The 17,991-nt window shown below is 37.5% G+C and overlaps 1 protein-coding gene across 1 annotated transcript; it reads left to right on the top strand.

Moving 5' to 3' along the window:
• Positions 1 to 617: 617 nt before the first annotated feature.
• On the top strand, positions 618 to 1,577 carry LOC133090231 (cofilin-1-like). The gene has a single exon (XM_061188573.1). It carries the CDS (start codon positions 695 to 697, stop codon positions 1,193 to 1,195), a length of 501 nt encoding a protein of 166 aa, XP_061044556.1. The 5' UTR covers positions 618 to 694; the 3' UTR covers positions 1,196 to 1,577.
• Positions 1,578 to 17,991: the final 16,414 nt, after the last annotated feature.

Below are 17,991 nucleotides of genomic sequence, written 5' to 3'. Positions count from 1 at the left end.
AGACAGACAGCCTAAAGTCATACTAAACTCACAGCCACCCCAAAACACACCCCCTGACATGACCCTGCTCAACTGAGGGACGAGACCCAGCTCCACCCACCAGAGCAGGCCCCAGTCCCTCCCACCAGAAAGCCTGCACAAGCCCCTGGACCAACATCACCCACCAGGAGGCAGACACCAGCAGGAAGAGGAAATACGATCCTTCAACCTGCGGAAAGGACACCACAAACACAATAAATTGACAAAATGAGATGACAGAGAAATATGTTGCAGATGAAGGAGCAAGATAAAAACCTACAAGAACAACTAAATGAAGAGGAGATAGGCAATCTACCTGAAAAATAATTCAGAGTAATAATAGTAGAGATGATCCAAAATCTCAGAAAAAGAATGGAGGCACAGACTGAGAAGATACAAGAAATATTTAAAAAAGAGATGGAAGATTTAAAGAACAAACAAACAGAGATGAACAATACAATAACTGAAATGAAAAATACACTAGAAGGAATCAGTAGCAGAAATCTAAGGCAGAAGAAGGAATAGGTGAGGTGGAAGACAGAGAGGTGGAAATCACTGCTGCAGAATAGAATAAAGAAAAAAGAATAAAAAGAGGTTCAGTCGGATCCCGGCAGCAGCTGCAGCGGCTCTTGTCTTTTCTGGCTCTCCTTGCTATCTCCTTTTCTCTTCTGGAAACATGGCCTCTGGCGTGGCTGTCTCTGATGGGGTCATCAAAGTGTTCAACGACATGAAGGTGCGTAAGTCGTCAACACCAGAGGAGGTGAAGAAGCGCAAGAAGGCGGTGCTCTTCTGCCTGAGCGAGGACAAGAAGAACATCATCCTGGAGGAGGGCAAGGAGATCCTGGTAGGTGATGTGGGTCAGACTGTAGACGACCCCTACACCACCTTTGTCAAGATGCTGCCAGACAAGGACTGCCGCTACGCCCTCTACGACGCAACCTATGAGACCAAGGAGAGCAAGAAGGAGGACCTGGTGTTCATCTTCTGGGCCCCTGAGTGTGCACCCCTTAAGAGCAAAATGATCTATGCCAGCTCCAAGGACGCCATCAAGAAGAAGCTGACGGGGATCAAGCATGAATTGCAAGCAAACTGCTACGAGGAGGTCAAGGACTGCTGCACCCTGGCAGAGAAGCTGGGGGGCAGTGCCGTCATCTCTCTGGAGGGCAAGGCTTTATGAGCCCCCTCCAGCCCCCTGCCTGGAGCATCTGGCAGCCCCAGACCTGCCCATGGGGGTTGCAGGCTGCCCCCTTCCTGCCAGACCAGAGGGGCTGGGGGGATCCCAGCAGGGGGAGGGCAGTCCCTTCACCCCAGTTGCCGAACAGCCCCCCCACCCCCTGGACCTTCCTCCTCCTCCTCCTCCCTCCATCCCTGACGGTTCTGGCCTTCCCAAACCGCTTTTGATCTTCTGATTCCTCTTGGGTTGAAACAGACCAAGTTCCCCCCAGGAACCCCTGTTTGGGGGGGACCTGTATTTTTTTTAATGACACCCCAGTTCCCCCCTTGTTCCTCCCTTTTCCCATGCTGTCAACTTCTAACCGCAATAGTGACTCTGTGTTTGTCTGTTTAGTTCTGTGTATAAATGGAATGTTGTGGAGATGACCCCTCCCTGTGCCGCCTGGTTCCCCTCCCCCTTGCCCCTGGTCACAGCCACTCATGGAAGCAGGACCAGTACGGGACCCTCAATTAAAAACAAAAAAACAAAAAAACACACAACAATAAAAAGGCTCAATAATGGGAAAAAAATAAAGAATAAAAAGAAATGAGGGCAGTCTCAGAGACTTCTGAGACAACATTAAATACACCATTATTTGCATTATAGGGGTCCCAGAAGAAGAAGAGAAAGAGAAAGGGCCTGAGAAAATATTTGAAGAGGTTACAGTCAAAAACTTCCCTAGCATGGGAAAGAAAATAGTCACCCAAGCCCAGGAAGTGCAGATTCCCATACAGGATAAAGCCAAGGAGGAACATGCCAAGACACATATTAATAAAACTAACAAAAATTAAATACAAAGAAAAAACATTAAAAGCAACAAGGGAAAAACAACAAATAACATGCAAGGGAATTTCAATCAGTTATCAGCTGATTTTTTCAGCAGAAACACTGCAGGCCAGAAGGGAGTGGCATGATATATTTAAAGTGATGAAAGGGAAAAACCTACAATGAAGAATAATCTATCCAGCAAGGTTCTCATTCAAATTTGATGGAGAAATCAAAAGATTTACAGACAAGCAAAAGCCAAGAGAATTCAGCATTACAACACCAGCTTTATGACAAATGCTAAAGGAACTTCTCTAGGCAGGGGAAAAAAATAAGAGGCCACAACTACAATCAAGAAAATTACAAATGGGAAAGCTCATTTGTAAAGGTAAACATACAGTAAAGGTAGGAAATTATCCACACATAAATGTGATATCAAAATGAGCAACTGTAAGAAGATGAGAGAACAAATGCAGGAAATGGGAATTGCATTTGAAATGAAAAGACCAGCAACTTAAAAAGACCTTGTATATATATATATATATATATATATATATATATATATATATATATATATATATATAGAGAGAGAGAGAGAGAGAGAGAGAGAGAGAGAGACTGCTATATCAAAATCTCATGTGAAATGCAAACCAAAAAACTACAATAAATACACATAAAAGGAAAAAAGAAAAAGCAACCCAAACACAGCTGTAAGGATGGTCATCAAACCACAAGGGAAGAGAACAAAAGAGGAAGGAAAGAAAAAAGACCTACAAAAACAAACACAAAACAATTAAGAAAATGGCAATAGGAACATACATACTGATAATTACCTTAAATGTAAACGGATTAAATGCTCCAACCAAAAGACAGACATTGGCTGAATGAATGCAAAAACAAAACCCCTATATATACTGCCTACAAGAAACCCACTTCAGATTAGGGACAAATACAGACTGAAAGAGAACAGATGGAAAAAGATATTCCATGTAAACGGAAATCAAAAGAAAGCTGGAGTAGCAATACTCATATCAGATAAAATAGATGTTAAAATAAAATCTGCTGCAAGAGACAGGAAGGAAACTACATAATGATCAAGGGATCAATCCATGAAGAATATATAACAATTGTAAATATATATGCACCCAACATAGGAGCATCTCAATATATAAGATGAATGTTAACAGCCATAAAATGAGAAATTGACAGTAACCCAATAATAGTGTGGGACTTAAACAACTCAATTACACCAATGGACAGATCATCCAGACAGAAAATTAATAAGGAAACACAGTCCTTAAATAACACATTAGACCAGGTAGAACTAATTGATATTTATAGGACATTCCGTCTGAAAGCAGCAGAGTACATTTCCTTCTCAAGTGCACATGGAACATTCTCCTGGATAGATCACATCTTGAGTCACAATCAAGCCTCATACAATTTAATAAAGTTGAAATCATATCAAGCATCTTTTCCAAACACAATGCTAGGAGATTAGAAATCAATTACAGGAAAAAAAAAAGTAAAAAAAAAACATGGAGGTTAAACAATATGTTACAAAACAACCAAAGGATTACTGAAGAAATCAAAGAAGAAATAAAAAAATACCTAGAGACAAATGACGATGAAAACACAAAGATCCAAAACCTAAGGGATGCAGCAAAAGCAGTTCTAAGAGGGAAGATTATAGGAATACAATCTTACCTCAGGAAACAAGAAAAATTTCAAATAAACAACCTAACCTTACACCTAAAGCAACTAAAGAAAGAAGAACAAACAAAACCCAAAGTTAGCAGAAAGAAAGAAATAAAGATCAGAGCAGAAATAAATGAAATAGAGACAAAGAAAACAATAGCAATGATCAATGAAACTAAAAGGTGGTTCTTTGAGAAGATAAACAAAATTGATAAACTTTAGCTAGGCTCATCAAGAAACAAAAGAGAGGACTCAAATCAATAAATTAGGAATGAAAAGGAGAAGTTACAACTGACAACACAGAAATACAAAGGGTCATAAGAGACTAGTACAAGCAACTATACGCCAAAAAAATGGACCACCTAGAAGAAATAGACAAATTCTTAGGAAGGTACAACCTTCCAAGACTCAACCAGGAAGAATTAGAGAATCTGAACAGACCAGTCACAAGTACTGAAATTGAAACTCTGGTTCAAATACTTCCAACCAACAAAAGTCCAGGACCAGATGGCTTCACAGGTGAATTCTATCAAACATTTAAAGAAAAGTTAACACCTATCCTTCTGAAATTATTCCAAAAAATTGCAGAAGAAGGAACACTCCAAAGCTCATTGTACAAGGCCACCTTCACCCTGATACCAAAAACAGACAATGATATCACACGAAAAAGAAAATTACAGGCCAGTATCACTGATGAACATAGATGCAAAAATCCTCAACAATATACTAGCAAACAGAATCCAACAGCACATTAAAAGGATCATACAGCATGATCAAGTGCAATCTAAGATATCTGGTTGAAAGATACCACGGAATACCCACACAGTGGAAAGATATTGAGTGGGGCTTGGTTGAAAGATACCTGGGAATACCTACCCAGGTGAAAGATACTCAGGGTGGGGGACCTGGTTGAAAGACACCAGGGTTTGCTCAGTTGTAGGAGACTGAGTTGTCTGTGCTGAGTGGTTAGGTAAGAGGCTGATCTGATGCTTTCCTCAATTTGGCTGCCTTAATAGAATTTGTCGAGGTAAAAGTGAAGATATTACATGAGGGCTTTGCTCCAAAGCAAAGGGACAAGACTCCTTCTGGCCAGTTATGGCTTTCTCAGGCAACTGAGAAATTTACAGGAGTGGTGGAGGCAGAGTCCTCATACCGTGCAGAGGTCCCATAGGGAAACCCACTCATTAATTAAAACACTTGCTCCTCCAGGGTTCGCAGATAAGAATTGACCATTCAGTGATCCAAGCACCTGCGGTGGTCTTAGACTGCCGAAGGGAGAAACTGAGACACGTAAGAGGGCTGAAACGACTCTAGGGTGATGCCTAAAGCAGCCAAGCTCACAAACAGCACACTGGCCCACCACACAATTTCACTAGTGTCTTTTGTCCCTGACAAATTCAACTTTAAAATGGGAAATAGAGCCCCTCAAACACAAAAACAAGGGGCATCAGAAAGCCAGCCTCTGACCAACACTCCAGCCAGGTTTATGTACGTACAAAAACGCATACTTGCAAGTATCTACTTAATTGGGGAAATTATCAACCTAAAATGACTAAATTGGGGTGATATTCCAAAATTAATATTTTTGTGTGCTCAGTTAGAAAAAAAAGCCGGCCGTAAGATCAAACAGACTGAATGGAATGCTTACTTTGATTGGTATCTAGAAGCTTCTAAAAGAGGAAGTGATAGAGTAGCTTCTTTGCAGGAAACCAATAATTAATTACTTGAAACTATATCAGACCAGCTTTTCAAAACCACTAAAAGGAAAGAAAAGGGGTATCTATGAAAATTATGAACCTTCAATTGTGCCAGTTAAGCACACAATGCTTGTCGAAGGTTAACTAACCCCCATTTAATTCCCTATCAGTAGAGAAAGCTAGCTTGAAGAAAAAAAAAGAAAAATTCTCTTCAGAATTCTGACCCTAAGGGAATAAGTCCTACTAGGAGAAACTGATTTTCTCTCACTGTGCCTTGAGACCAGAGCTCTCAGGAACACTTATCTTATCTAGACCATCTCTAATTCCTGAGATTGAAAAGAAAAAAGGCTGGAAGAAGACTTTTAAAATTGTTTCTTATTCCAACTGTTATTTATAAACTAGTGAGTTTATATTATGATATCTGATTCATGACTAAGTTTAGAAAGTGCAGCTAGATCTCTTGTTGTGTCTGTCTGGATATATGTATGTCTCAGTATGTGTCTTGGTCTTTGGATAATATTGCTGTGGTTAATTTGTAAATGAGCTCTATTTAATTGGCTTAAAGTAAAGTAAGCACTTACAAATCAAACAATTCTAAATACAAGAGAAATTAAGCTAAATAGATTTCAAGTTCACATGAACAGGGAAATATTCAGTATTAAATTAATATCTGGTATTAATCTTTAAGTTTGTTGATCTAATTAATATAGACATGTCTTTAGAGTAATCAACATTAAGTATAATTCTTTTATTATGCCTAGGTGTAACATAAGCTAAATAAAATCTTGTTATATCTGTTACAAATTTGTCAGCAAGGAAAGTAACTTGATGTGAAGAAACTTTTAAGGAAGGAAAATGCAAATGAGATAAGAGCCTTTAGATAAATTGTATTAAGAATAATTATGCTTTAGGAATGTCTATCTAAAATAGTCTCTCTGGATTCTGGTAACTTGAAATTCTAGAGTTGTGCTAAATTAAGTGATGGAAGCTTATTGAATAGCTAGGTCATTCCCAAATAAAATAATATACTGAAACATTAATTACTGAACACTGGCTTCCTTTTACAGAGAAACAAAAGGTATTTAGGACTATTAATGAATATGTTTGGTGCCACATTCTCTAAAGAAAGCAAATGTTTTAAAAAAATATCTGTGGTATTTATGGTCACCAATCTACAGAATGCTAATGTAAAGGACAGTTCATAATTACTTACTTCTTAGTTTTCACAAAAAATTAAGATTTTAAGAGCTGAGGATTCTAATTTAAACATGTAACTAAAGCTAATAGAAATAATAAAGGAAACATTTCAGTATACAGTAAGAAAGTAGGATGTATGTTTTCGGTAAAGAAGGTATGAGGAATGGAATTATATTTTATTAAGGGAAAAGGAAGTAGGTCTGACTTACAGGTGGCTGTTTCTGAATGGGAAAATAAAGTGATGGTTAGAAAGTGAGGAAAGGTTTGTGGAAAGTGGACCCAGAGAAAAGAGTTTTGTGCATGGTCAGGATTGACTCTCTCTCTCTTAAGAGGACAAGATTTCTTAAAATGTTGAACTGCCTTTGATAACAAGCTTCAAGTTTCTTTACCTTTTAAGTGATCTGTTCCATATTTGCCTTTGAAATCTTTTATTGTTAACTTTGGCTAAGCGAATAACTATTGTTTCACAGTGACCTGTGGTCTTATCTGACTGAGTGTTCTAAATCCTTTTTGATATTTTTTGACAAAACTTCCTAAATCAAATTCTAATGAAGTCCGTTTGACCTCTAGCTAACTTTGAGATGCTTCAAAGGGTCCCTGAAACATCCCAAGGAGAGATATAAACTAGGTTCATTTGGCATGCTAAATTACATGGGAAGTGGACTTCCCTGGTGGTGCAGTGGTTAAGAATCCTCCTGCCAATGCAGGGGACATGGGTTCGAGCCCTGGTCTGGAAAGATCCCACATGACACAGAGCAACTAAGCCTGTGTGCCACAACTACTGAGCCTGCGTTCTAGAGCCCGTGAGCCACAACTACTGAGCCCACGTGCCACAACTACTGAAGCCCGTGCACCTAGAGCCAGTGCTCCGCAACAAGAGAAGCCACCGCAATGAGAAGCCCGTGCACCGCAGCGAAGAGTAGTCCCGGCTCACTGCAACTAGAGAAAGCCCATGCGCAGCAATGAAGACCCAATGCAGCCATAAATAAATAAATAAATAAATTTATTTTAAAAAATTACATGGGAAGTTTTGTCAAATGAGTAATAAATCTTCTTAGGTTATATTGTATGGTAAATGTTACTAATATAGATATCCTAGAAATTATATGGAGTTCCTAAAATTCTGATATGTCCTGGTAAAGTGTTATCAGTCATAATTCTAGTTATTATCTTAAAGTGTTGTATGTCACAGCAATAACCAAGTTTCTTTGTCGATTGCATTGTAATCAGATTTTAAACGTGCCTTCTTAACTCTTATGTAATTATAGACAGTTATGGTTTTATTCTGCTGCCTTTGCAAAAACTCTCTTCTTCAAGACTTATAAAAGGACTTTTGGATAAATGCAAGTTTCTGACTTTCAGACCATAATGCTGAACTGGGTAAGAAATTAAAGAATCCTAATGAGAAACTTGATGGCTTCATAAACTGTTAACAAAAAGAGTTAGTTACTTAAGACTGAGTGAACTGGTGAATATGGTTATACTTTTTATGGTTTCTATCTGAAAAATTACTGGTTTAAATCTGTGTTTTCCAGGTGTAAGGAAAACCTTCCCCTCAAATGACTTACATTAATTTGGTAAATTATACCTTTGTAAGCAGGATTGAAACATTTATCTTTTCTCTCTATCTATTCCCTCCAGACATTGGAAACTCTTAGGTTCCCAGTAGCTTTATCAGATAAATTAGGAAGGCTGCCTCACTAACAGGTGAAAGCTTGAGAAAGCTCAAGGTATTTGGGGGACCTTAAAAAGGGAGGAATTCACCTAGATCTGTTAGGTGAAATCTGTGATAAGCCCTTGGTGTGACTTTCCTAGGCCTGAGAGGTCTTTTACAAGTTCAGTCTGAGATTCCTTATAAAAGTTTCAGCAAGCAAATAGCCTATATGATCAACTATAGTTATATAAATCATCAGGCCAAGTTTATTGAGACCAGATTTATTTTGCAAACAAATTAGTCTTAATTTGGTTATATTTGGTGGAAACAAGGGTAATTTTAGAGAGAAAAAGATGTTTCAATGAATGTCAAATCCCAGTTTTGTTAATGGAGGTCTGTATTTACTAACTTCCCGGATAGTTCCTTGCTGTTACATTATATTAGTGTAAAGTTAAATTAAATTATTAAAAGGACACTCTAAGTTTGTCCCTGAAGCTTATCTCAGTAATCTGTCTTTGGATGAAGATCAGATGCTCCAGAACCTGCAACCAGGGCACTATGTATATTGGGAAAGACATCATTTAAAGGATTCACTACAACCCAGATGGAAAGGCCCTCACCAGGTACTCTTAAATAGCTCATGTGTAGCAAAACTAAAGGGAATTCACTCTTGGATTCATATTTCCCACTTAAAAAGTGCCCCTGCACCATACTGGTCTGTAGAGAGGTCTGCTGACCTCAAACTCACCTTAAAATGATGCTCAAACACAGGAAACTACACTCACACCAGGATGAGAAGAAGGTGACATCAGAAATAGACAGCTTACCTAAGATGCTGGACCTAACTCGTATGATCATTTATAATGTTTTCTTGACTTCTTGGACCTTTGCATATAAATCAAATGTTTTTCTATCATGGACATGATCCTATGCTAGTTTTAAAAATCAATCCAATTGGTGGGTTTGTGGCCAATTACTTGTGTCTAGTACTTCTGGATTACCTTGGTGGATTTCTCCACTCCAAGGCTCTAACTGGATGGCCCTTAAGAAATTTATTTTAGAAGAAAGAAATTGTAGTCCTGTTCAGGGGATCACCTCACTAGACAATTAATAATACCTGCTCTGACCCTGCCCATAAAAAATGAATTTTCCTCTAAAGTTACTCAAGCTCAATCAAAGCAACAAGCAAAATTTCAGCCAAGGAATAAAACCTCCCACAATTATGGGATGGATTTATATGGTTAATACCAGCCTATGGTCATTTAAGTTTTAAGGCACCCCTTTTATCTTGCGAACAATTAAATTATACTAAGGATAACCAGCCTAACACTAGGAAATTGGGCTGGGAGCCTTATGGACAGTGTCAATATATAATTTCCCTGAAAGATAAAGATTGGTACAGAATAGACTAAGTCAGACAATTTGAGTGTATACTGCACTGCACCTAATGGAAGTTCTTGGCTTAATTCTCACTTATGACTTTAATAATACTGCTAGCTATGTTATTTGTATTTTACCTGTTGTACAAGATTGTTGTTTCTTGCATTACCAAATGTGCAACTGAGCCGCCAACAAAAATACATAGTTTTATATGAGATCAATGATTGTAATAGTGTAACTCTAGATGTGGGAAGATACAACAAGAGGGAATTTTTCTTGGACCATAACAGATTAGTAAGACAGGTGGTCCAGAGCTACCTTTAGTTATTGTTTATAAGACTTAGTCCAGTAATAGCACACTGAGTGGCTATCAGCAAAATCTTCACCAGACCTAGGAATAAGCCTTCCTAGCACTATGGGATGAAATGGTCACGAAATGCCTCCCAATGCATGGTCAAATTTATGACCATGAGGGGGCCCTGTCAACTAAGAATTGGCATTTTCCATTGGCACTTGCCATCTACCTCTACAAGGATCAATTCATGTGCTGCTGCAGCTGCTGACTTTCAACACCCCCTGAAAGGAGTTCAGGTAGAGAGCAGAAATGAGGCACTTCTGTGCTCTGGGAAAAACTGGCAGAACAGGTCTTCAGAAAATTAGATATTTTCAGGAGCCAATTTTATGAGCCCAATTCTTGTATCTCCTCATATCTAGAAAAGCACTAAAATCCTTCATGGTAACATCTTTTCCTTGTGACTAGCAGTAACATGCATGAGACTAGCAGAAACCTTCTATAAAAAATATGTGCTTGAATACATGTATTCCCCCTTCACCAAAATCACATATATATTGGCCTTCCCCTTGCCTCTTTGGAGCAGTTTCTCAGAGCTATCTGGGAGACTGTTTCCTGGGCTGCAGTCCTCATTTTGCCCCAAATAAAACTTAACTTGCAGCTCTCACACTGTGCATTTCTTTTAAGTCGACACGGGGGTCAGTTGTCTGGTGACAGATAGTAACTAGACGTATGGTGGTTAACACTTTGTAAAGTGCACAGATATCAAACTGTAACGTACACCTGAAACTTACATAATGTTATATACCAATTTTGCCTGAATTGAAAAAAAAAAAAGGAAGGAAAAGTTCTAATAAAGGCATGCTTTCTGGGAATGACATACTAACCAATTAAATAGAGATACCTACAACAAAAAATTAGATCAAATTATCTCCCCTACATCAAACATGTTCCAGTAGAGGCATGTTTCTGCAACACTCCATTACCAAATGGTATAATAGTGGATGGAAAACTTTTGAAAGAGTTGTGCCCAAAAGTGTGGATTAGGTGTGAGCAATGCCAGTGTCCCAGTGGTAGTGCCACATTGTTGTGCCTTTGTGCCCAGATCTAGAAATGTTCTGGTACCTCCAAGAAGTAATTGTTCTTTTGATCAATTGGGAAGAAAATTTCAGTTCAAGAAAGCATGCTGGGGTGACATCAGCAAAAGTAACAGAGTAAGAGTCTCCAAGGGCCTGTCCTTCCCCAGAAACACCAAAAATACTGGGGAAAAAAATCAACTTTATAGGAATGTGGGGAAATTGTCAAAGGTTTACAACAACCAAACAAATGCTTCATCAAGACAAAGGTGACTGAATCTCAGTAGGAGAGATTTGTAGTGTTTTAACTTACCCTTGCCCCATTCTCCTCTCAGGAACTCAGCAGTGGTCTTGAAGATGGCAGTCTATGTTCTCAGTGTGGGGTCCTGCTTTGAGAAGGAACAGAGTTGATTTTATTCCCAAGTAATTGTGTTTGTGTGTTTTGGTTTAAATGGAGTCTGGTCCCCCTGAAGGACTAGCACTTTGAACTCTCTCAGGTGAGAGAAGCAACACTAGAGGAGCTTTTGGTGAAACAACTTCGTCAAAAACACTCAAACGCAAATGAACTAGCTTCTGCCACTTGAGACAAAGGTTACAAATTGGGGCAAACAATAGACACATCAAAAAGCCTCAAAAACAAAACTGAAGAGTGAGACGCCTTCAGGAATAAGGGTTTGAACACATGCAACATATACAAGGAAATCTAGAATAAAACTTTATTGCAGAACTTATATAAAATATTACATATTTATCAACAACAATACAAAGTAAGTGGGTGGGAACAAATCTTTACTGAGATAAGGAAATTAGATGATAACATGAATCCACAACAAGAAGTGAAGAAAATCAGAAGTGGCAAATAAACATGTTAATAAACTCCAAAAATTTACATTTTCTGTCCTTTCTCCTCTCAGTTTCTTTTAAAAACATAAGATTATATAAATGCATTATTGGTTTTCTAAAATATGTAGACATAGTATGTGTGACAATAATATCAAAATGATGGAAGTGCATAGGAGTTATATAGAAATAAAGTTTCTGTATTTCACTGTAATTAAATTAGTATATATCTGAAATGGATTTTAATAACTTTATAGCAGGTTTATTCATAATTTCCAAAAACTGGAAGTAATCAAGATGTCCTTTAACAGGTGAATGGATAAACAAACTATGATACATTCATGCAGGAGAGTACTAATCAGTGATTCAAAAAAGAACAAGTTATTGATTCATGTAACAATATGGATTAAATCTAATTGCATTTTGCTAAATGAAAGAAGCACAAAAGCTACATGTATTATATTCCTCTTGCTGTTGTATTTTGTACCACAAATTTCATGGATTAAAACAATGCAAAAATATTATCTTATAGATCTGAAGGTCAAGTCTAAAATCAGCTTCACTGGGCTAAAATCAAGGTATGATAGGGCTAGTTTCTTCTGAAGGCTCTGGAGGAAAATTCATTCCCTTAACGTTTTTAGATTCTAGAGGCCACCTCTGTTTAATGGCTTATGGCCTACTTCCTCCATCTGCAAAGCCAGTGGAATAACATCTCATATTTCTCCATCTATCCCACAGCTTCCACTGTAACAATCTTTCTCTTCTGTCTCTGACTCCTTCAGTGCCTCTTTTATAGGATGGTTGTGATAACATCCAACCCATTGTATGATCCAGAATAATCTCCCAGTCTCAAGATCTTTAACTTAATCACATCTGTGAAGTCTCTTTTTCCACAAAAGATAATATTCACAGTTTCTGAGAATTAGGACAAGGACATATTTGGGACCATTATTCAGCCTACCTTACTACATGGTAAATGATTCCTTCATATGACATTCTGGACAAAGCAAAACTATAGGAATGGAAATAGCTCAGTTTCCAGGAGTTGTGTGAGGGAAAAGGTTACCAAAAAAAAAAAAAAAAATGAAATGTGCAATGGAAATTTTAAAGTGATGGAACTGTTCTTTATGGTACCAAGGTAAAGCATACATGATTCTATGCATTCATCAAAACCCATAGAATTCTACCTCACAACTGTACAGTTGTGTATTCTAGTTGACAAATTTGTTTCTCACAAGGGTGTGAAATTATTTTACATGTATAGTAGAATTGAATAAATAAGCAAATGAATGGCAAATAATCAGAGCCAGATTTCTCATCTCAATATCAGATAAAGAAGTTTCAAGTAAGAAAGCGGAGAAGGCTAAATGAATCCTTTAGTGCTGTATTGAGATGTCAGAGACATCAATGTGAATGTGTGATTATCTAGGTGATAGATGATAGAGATAGATGATGATGATGATGATGAAGATAGATAGATAAAATGTGTATGTGTGTATGTATACAGATAGGTAAATACAAATATAATAATAGGTATGTGGGTATACATAAATATATTTCCTAGCTCTATCCAATGATAGGGTATTGACATCCCAGTAGCAGTCAGCACACCTGCAACCAGCTCTGGGTTTCTAAATACCATTCTCCATCACTAATCATTAGAGAAATGCAAATCAAAACTACAGTGAGGTATCACCTCACACCAGTCAGAATGGCCATCATCAAAAAATCTACAAACAATAAATGCTGGAGAGGGTGTGGAGAAAAGGGAACACTCTTGCACTGTTGGTGGGAATGTAAATTGATACAGCCACTATGGAGAACAGTATGGAGGTTCCTTAAAAAACTAAAAATAGAACTACCATACGACCCAGCAATCCCACTACTGGGTATATACCCTGAGAAAACCATAATTCAGAAAGAGTCATGTACCACAATGTTCATTGCAACTCTATTTACACTAGACAGGACATGGAAGCAACCTAAGAGTCGATCGACAGATGAATGGATAAAGAAGATGTGGCACACATATACAATGGAATTTTACTCAGCCATAAAAAGAAACAAAACTGAGTTATTTGTAGTGAGGTGGATGGACCTAGAGTCTGTCATACAGAGTGAAGTAAGTCAGAAAGAGAAAAACAAATACTGTATGCTAACACATAAGTATGGAATCTAAAAAAAAATGGTTCTGAAGAACCTTGGGGCAGGACAGAAATAAAAACACAGATGTAGAGAATGGACTTGAGGACAGGGGGAGGGGAAAGGGTAAGATGGGACGAAGTGAGAGAGTGGCATGGACATATATACACTACCAAATGTAAAATAGATAGCTAGTGGGAAGCAGCTGCATAGCACAGGGAGATCAGCTAGGTGCTTTGTGACCACCTAGAGGGGTGGGATAGGGAGTGTGGGGGGGAGACGCAAGAGGGAGGGGATATAGGGATATATGTATATATATAGCTGATTCACCTTGTTATACAGCAGCAACTAACACAACAATGTAAAGCAATTATACTCCAATAAATATGTTAAAAAAAATCAAAATAAATAAATAAATAAATACCATTCTCCAATTTAAAAAAGGGAAAAAAAAACAGGGCTTTTCAGAGAAATAGCTGATTCTATAGCTGAGCCAGAGGAAATAGTAAATGAGCCTGGAGTACCTTGTAGTGCCATAAAGTAAGGAAATACTCAAAAAACAAAAGAATGAAGATTTGTTAAAGAGAAACAAGAGCCAATCTGAAAAAGCTGCCAGTGATCAAAGCTGAACCAATTTGAGCATCAAAATAAGTAGCAGAGTATTAGATTATAACACAAAGTTTAAAATAAATATACATGCATTCATACTTATATCAATAGATGAAGAAAGATAGAAAAGAAAGAAAGAAAGAAATGGAAGGAAGGAAGGAAGGGAAGGAGGGAGGGAGGAATGGAGAAAAAGAGAAAGAAAGAGAGAGAAAGGGACAAAATTTCCTTACAGAAGAATTCCAAATAATACATATGGATACTCCCTCCTCAAGGTATAGACTAAGTATGGGCAGGACTTAGTGACTCCAAAGAATGCAGTATAGAAATGGAAAAATAGTAAATTTACAGTAGAAACCTGGCAAACATTACCTTAACTAGTGACCAAGGATAACATCACCAGTGATGTCATGTCCATATAATGTATTCCTTCATATGCTATAATATCTCTATGACAAATGTGCCATGGTTAACATGAGAATAAGCTTATAGAAATTCTTACAGAATTCTCTGTATTATATGTGCAACATTTTTATATACCTAAAATCATTCCAAAGTCAAAATTTACCAGAATAAAAGGTTAACCAGAAAAAAAATATTTAAAAATTACTCATGCTTTTGTACATTTAACAGAAAAATATTGGAAAGTTACATACCACTTGATGGCCTCCACAGAGAGAGGTGAGAATAGGTAGGACAGTTAAGTGTGGCTCTCACATATTACTCCTTGTACTTGTGTTTTTAAATGCTTTTCTACTGATAATGTATTCATATGTTACTTGTGGGAAACCACACAAAAAGAAATTATTAAAAAAAGTAAGATGGCTAGGTTGCATGATGTTCAATAGCTGTTTGTCCTGTGGAATACTGTTGTTTGAACCTACAAGAAGAAAAATTCCATATGCTGTTGCTACTGGGAAGAAAGTTGAAATTTCCCAGTTTCACATAAATTCAGAAAGGGCTTACCACAATGTGATCTCACGTTGTTGGGTCAGAAAATCAACCCCAGAAAATGGGACCACAAGAGAAACCAAACTATGGGATATCCTCAAGCTACTCAGAACAATAAAATTCTGAATAAACAGTCTTGTTTTGAGGAAAACTCAGTGCAATGGGGGTAAACAAATTGATTAATGGATGCCTAGAGACTCATCTCCTCTGTGGTTTCCTATGTGCCTCAAGGATTCGCTGGGGCACTTGCTTTTGTCAGGTGTACTTGTAATTGTCTATATAATCTCAGAAATACTTCATGCAGGCGGAAAACAAAGCCCTCAGTTCTCCCAACATTTTGTGTCCTTCAGGAAATGAACTGAAGCATCACTACTTAAAGAAGCATGATGTACTAAAGAAAACCCAGTCTGTGTACGTACATGAGACCAAGTAATATGAAAAATAAGTCGGCCTGGATTCCAGTAATAATATCTGCTTCTTCTTTGTCCCTCTGCTTTGCCCCTCTGTAAGATAGTTCTTCCCCTTATAGAGCCCTTTCTAGCAACTTGAGAAGCTGGGAAGAATATTTAATGCAAACAAATGGGTGCAGCTTTAAGAATATGGGCTTACGTTAAGAACATTTTGCTAACTTAAATTACCTCCTGGATCTGGTGTTTTTCCTCAACTTCTACCTCCTTATTCCCAAGATTTTTCCATATACTTTATCTGGAAATTCAACAGCCAGTCAGTGAGAAGGCACAATTATTGGGCCTCAGAAGTCAGTTAACCTAATAAACATCAATAAAGCTGCATTAACAATAGCTCCTTGGTTTGTCTTCATGTTTTTTTTAATATTTTTTATTTTTATAATAAAAATTGTGTATATTTAAGGTTTACAACATTATGTTTTGATATACATACGTATGGTGAAATGATTGCCACAGTAAACCTAATTAACATATCCATTTCCTCATATAGTTAGCATTTTGTGTGTGTGTCAGTGGTGAGAGCACCTGAGATCTACTCTTATCAAATTTCCAGTATACAATACGGTATTATTAATTATAGTCACCATGCTATATACTAGGTCTCCAGACTTATTGATCTTACATAACTGCAAATTTGTACCTTTTGACCAAAATTTCCTCATTTCAGCCATCCCTTCCCTTGCCCCTTGTAACTACCATTCTACTCTATGCTTTTATGAATTTAGCTTTTTCCGATTCCAGGTATAAGTGAGATCATAAAGTAATTGTCTTCCTCAGTATAACTTATTTCACATAGCATAATGTCTTCCAGGTTTACCCATGTTGTTGCAAATGGCAGGATTTCCTTCTTTTTATGGTTGAATAATATTTATTTTATATATATATATATATCTCCATATCTTTTTGTCCACTCATTTGTCGATGGACACTTTGGTTGTTTCTATACTTTGGCTACTCTAAATAATGCTGCAATAAACATGGGAGCACAGGAATTTACACACCTTCATTGGTGCCAGCGGGAGACACCACTTGGTTTGGGTTGGTTGGAAGAGTGGGAAATCTGGACCTTATGTCCTAATCAAACTTTTTCTTTAGAAACCCATACCCCAGTTCAACTCTCAACTGTTTTCAGGTTTGTAATGCATTGATGTGTTTTCTTAATGCCTAAGTATTATCTGAGTAATTGGTAACATGGTTATAAAGAAAATTACATTCCAGTCTTAGTTCCTTCTGGGCTGGCCTCAGGTACTTAAAGAGTAGAAAGTTCTCCATTTATACTTCTATAATCTTGGGAGTGGAAAGCATATTCTTTCACTTGAACATAGGCACAATCTAATTTCTCACCCACAGTTTATGGAATCTGATTTAATAATTATTTATGAATTTATCCTCTTGCCATTTATCATTGGGTTGTTATGAATATATCTAAAGGAGTTACCACTCCTGTACAGACATTATAAATTTATTCTCCTGGACCGTGTTTCACACTCACCTATTGTTCCTTCCAATGATATGCATAACCAGAGCCATAGCCAAAACTGGGATGGCCTGGGTCTATCTAAGCATAAATAGCAGAGATAAACCCTAAAGAAGGTGTCATCAGCAGACTTAGTTGTGTTAGGGAACATCATTACATTCAGAGTAGCCTTCAGGAATTTTACTTCAGGACTCTACAAGCCTTCTTCCTAGGGTTGCCATGACCCCCACTGGGCACTGTGGAAGCAGGAAACCATTCATCACAGACAGATGCTGGCTCAATTTCTGTAAAAATGTCCTAGGGTTCAGTCTGTATAATTTCAAAAAAACATAAATTTTAGACAAAGAAAAAGTGACTATGATTACAAATGTTTGCATATAAGTATACATGCTTCAGTATGTATAAACCACATATTTAAAGCACATTTCTTGAAAATTAGTCAAAGTTTGCATTAATTAACACAAAATTTCAATTTCCTAATACACATCAAAGGTCACATTTATGACCTAATCACTCAC

This window comes from Eubalaena glacialis, chromosome 4 (genome assembly GCF_028564815.1).
Source record: "Eubalaena glacialis isolate mEubGla1 chromosome 4, mEubGla1.1.hap2.+ XY, whole genome shotgun sequence".
In the NCBI taxonomy this organism is placed as follows: domain Eukaryota; kingdom Metazoa; phylum Chordata; class Mammalia; order Artiodactyla; family Balaenidae; genus Eubalaena; species Eubalaena glacialis.
Note: the sequence above shows the minus strand (reverse complement) of the source record. Positions and strands in the feature narration are given on the sequence as shown.

What these genes read in the sequence shown, in the direction of transcription:
- LOC133090231 (XM_061188573.1), top strand. Translation starts at nt 695, where the DNA reads ATGGCCTCTGGCGTGGCTGTCTCTGATGGGGTCATCAAAGTGTTCAAC.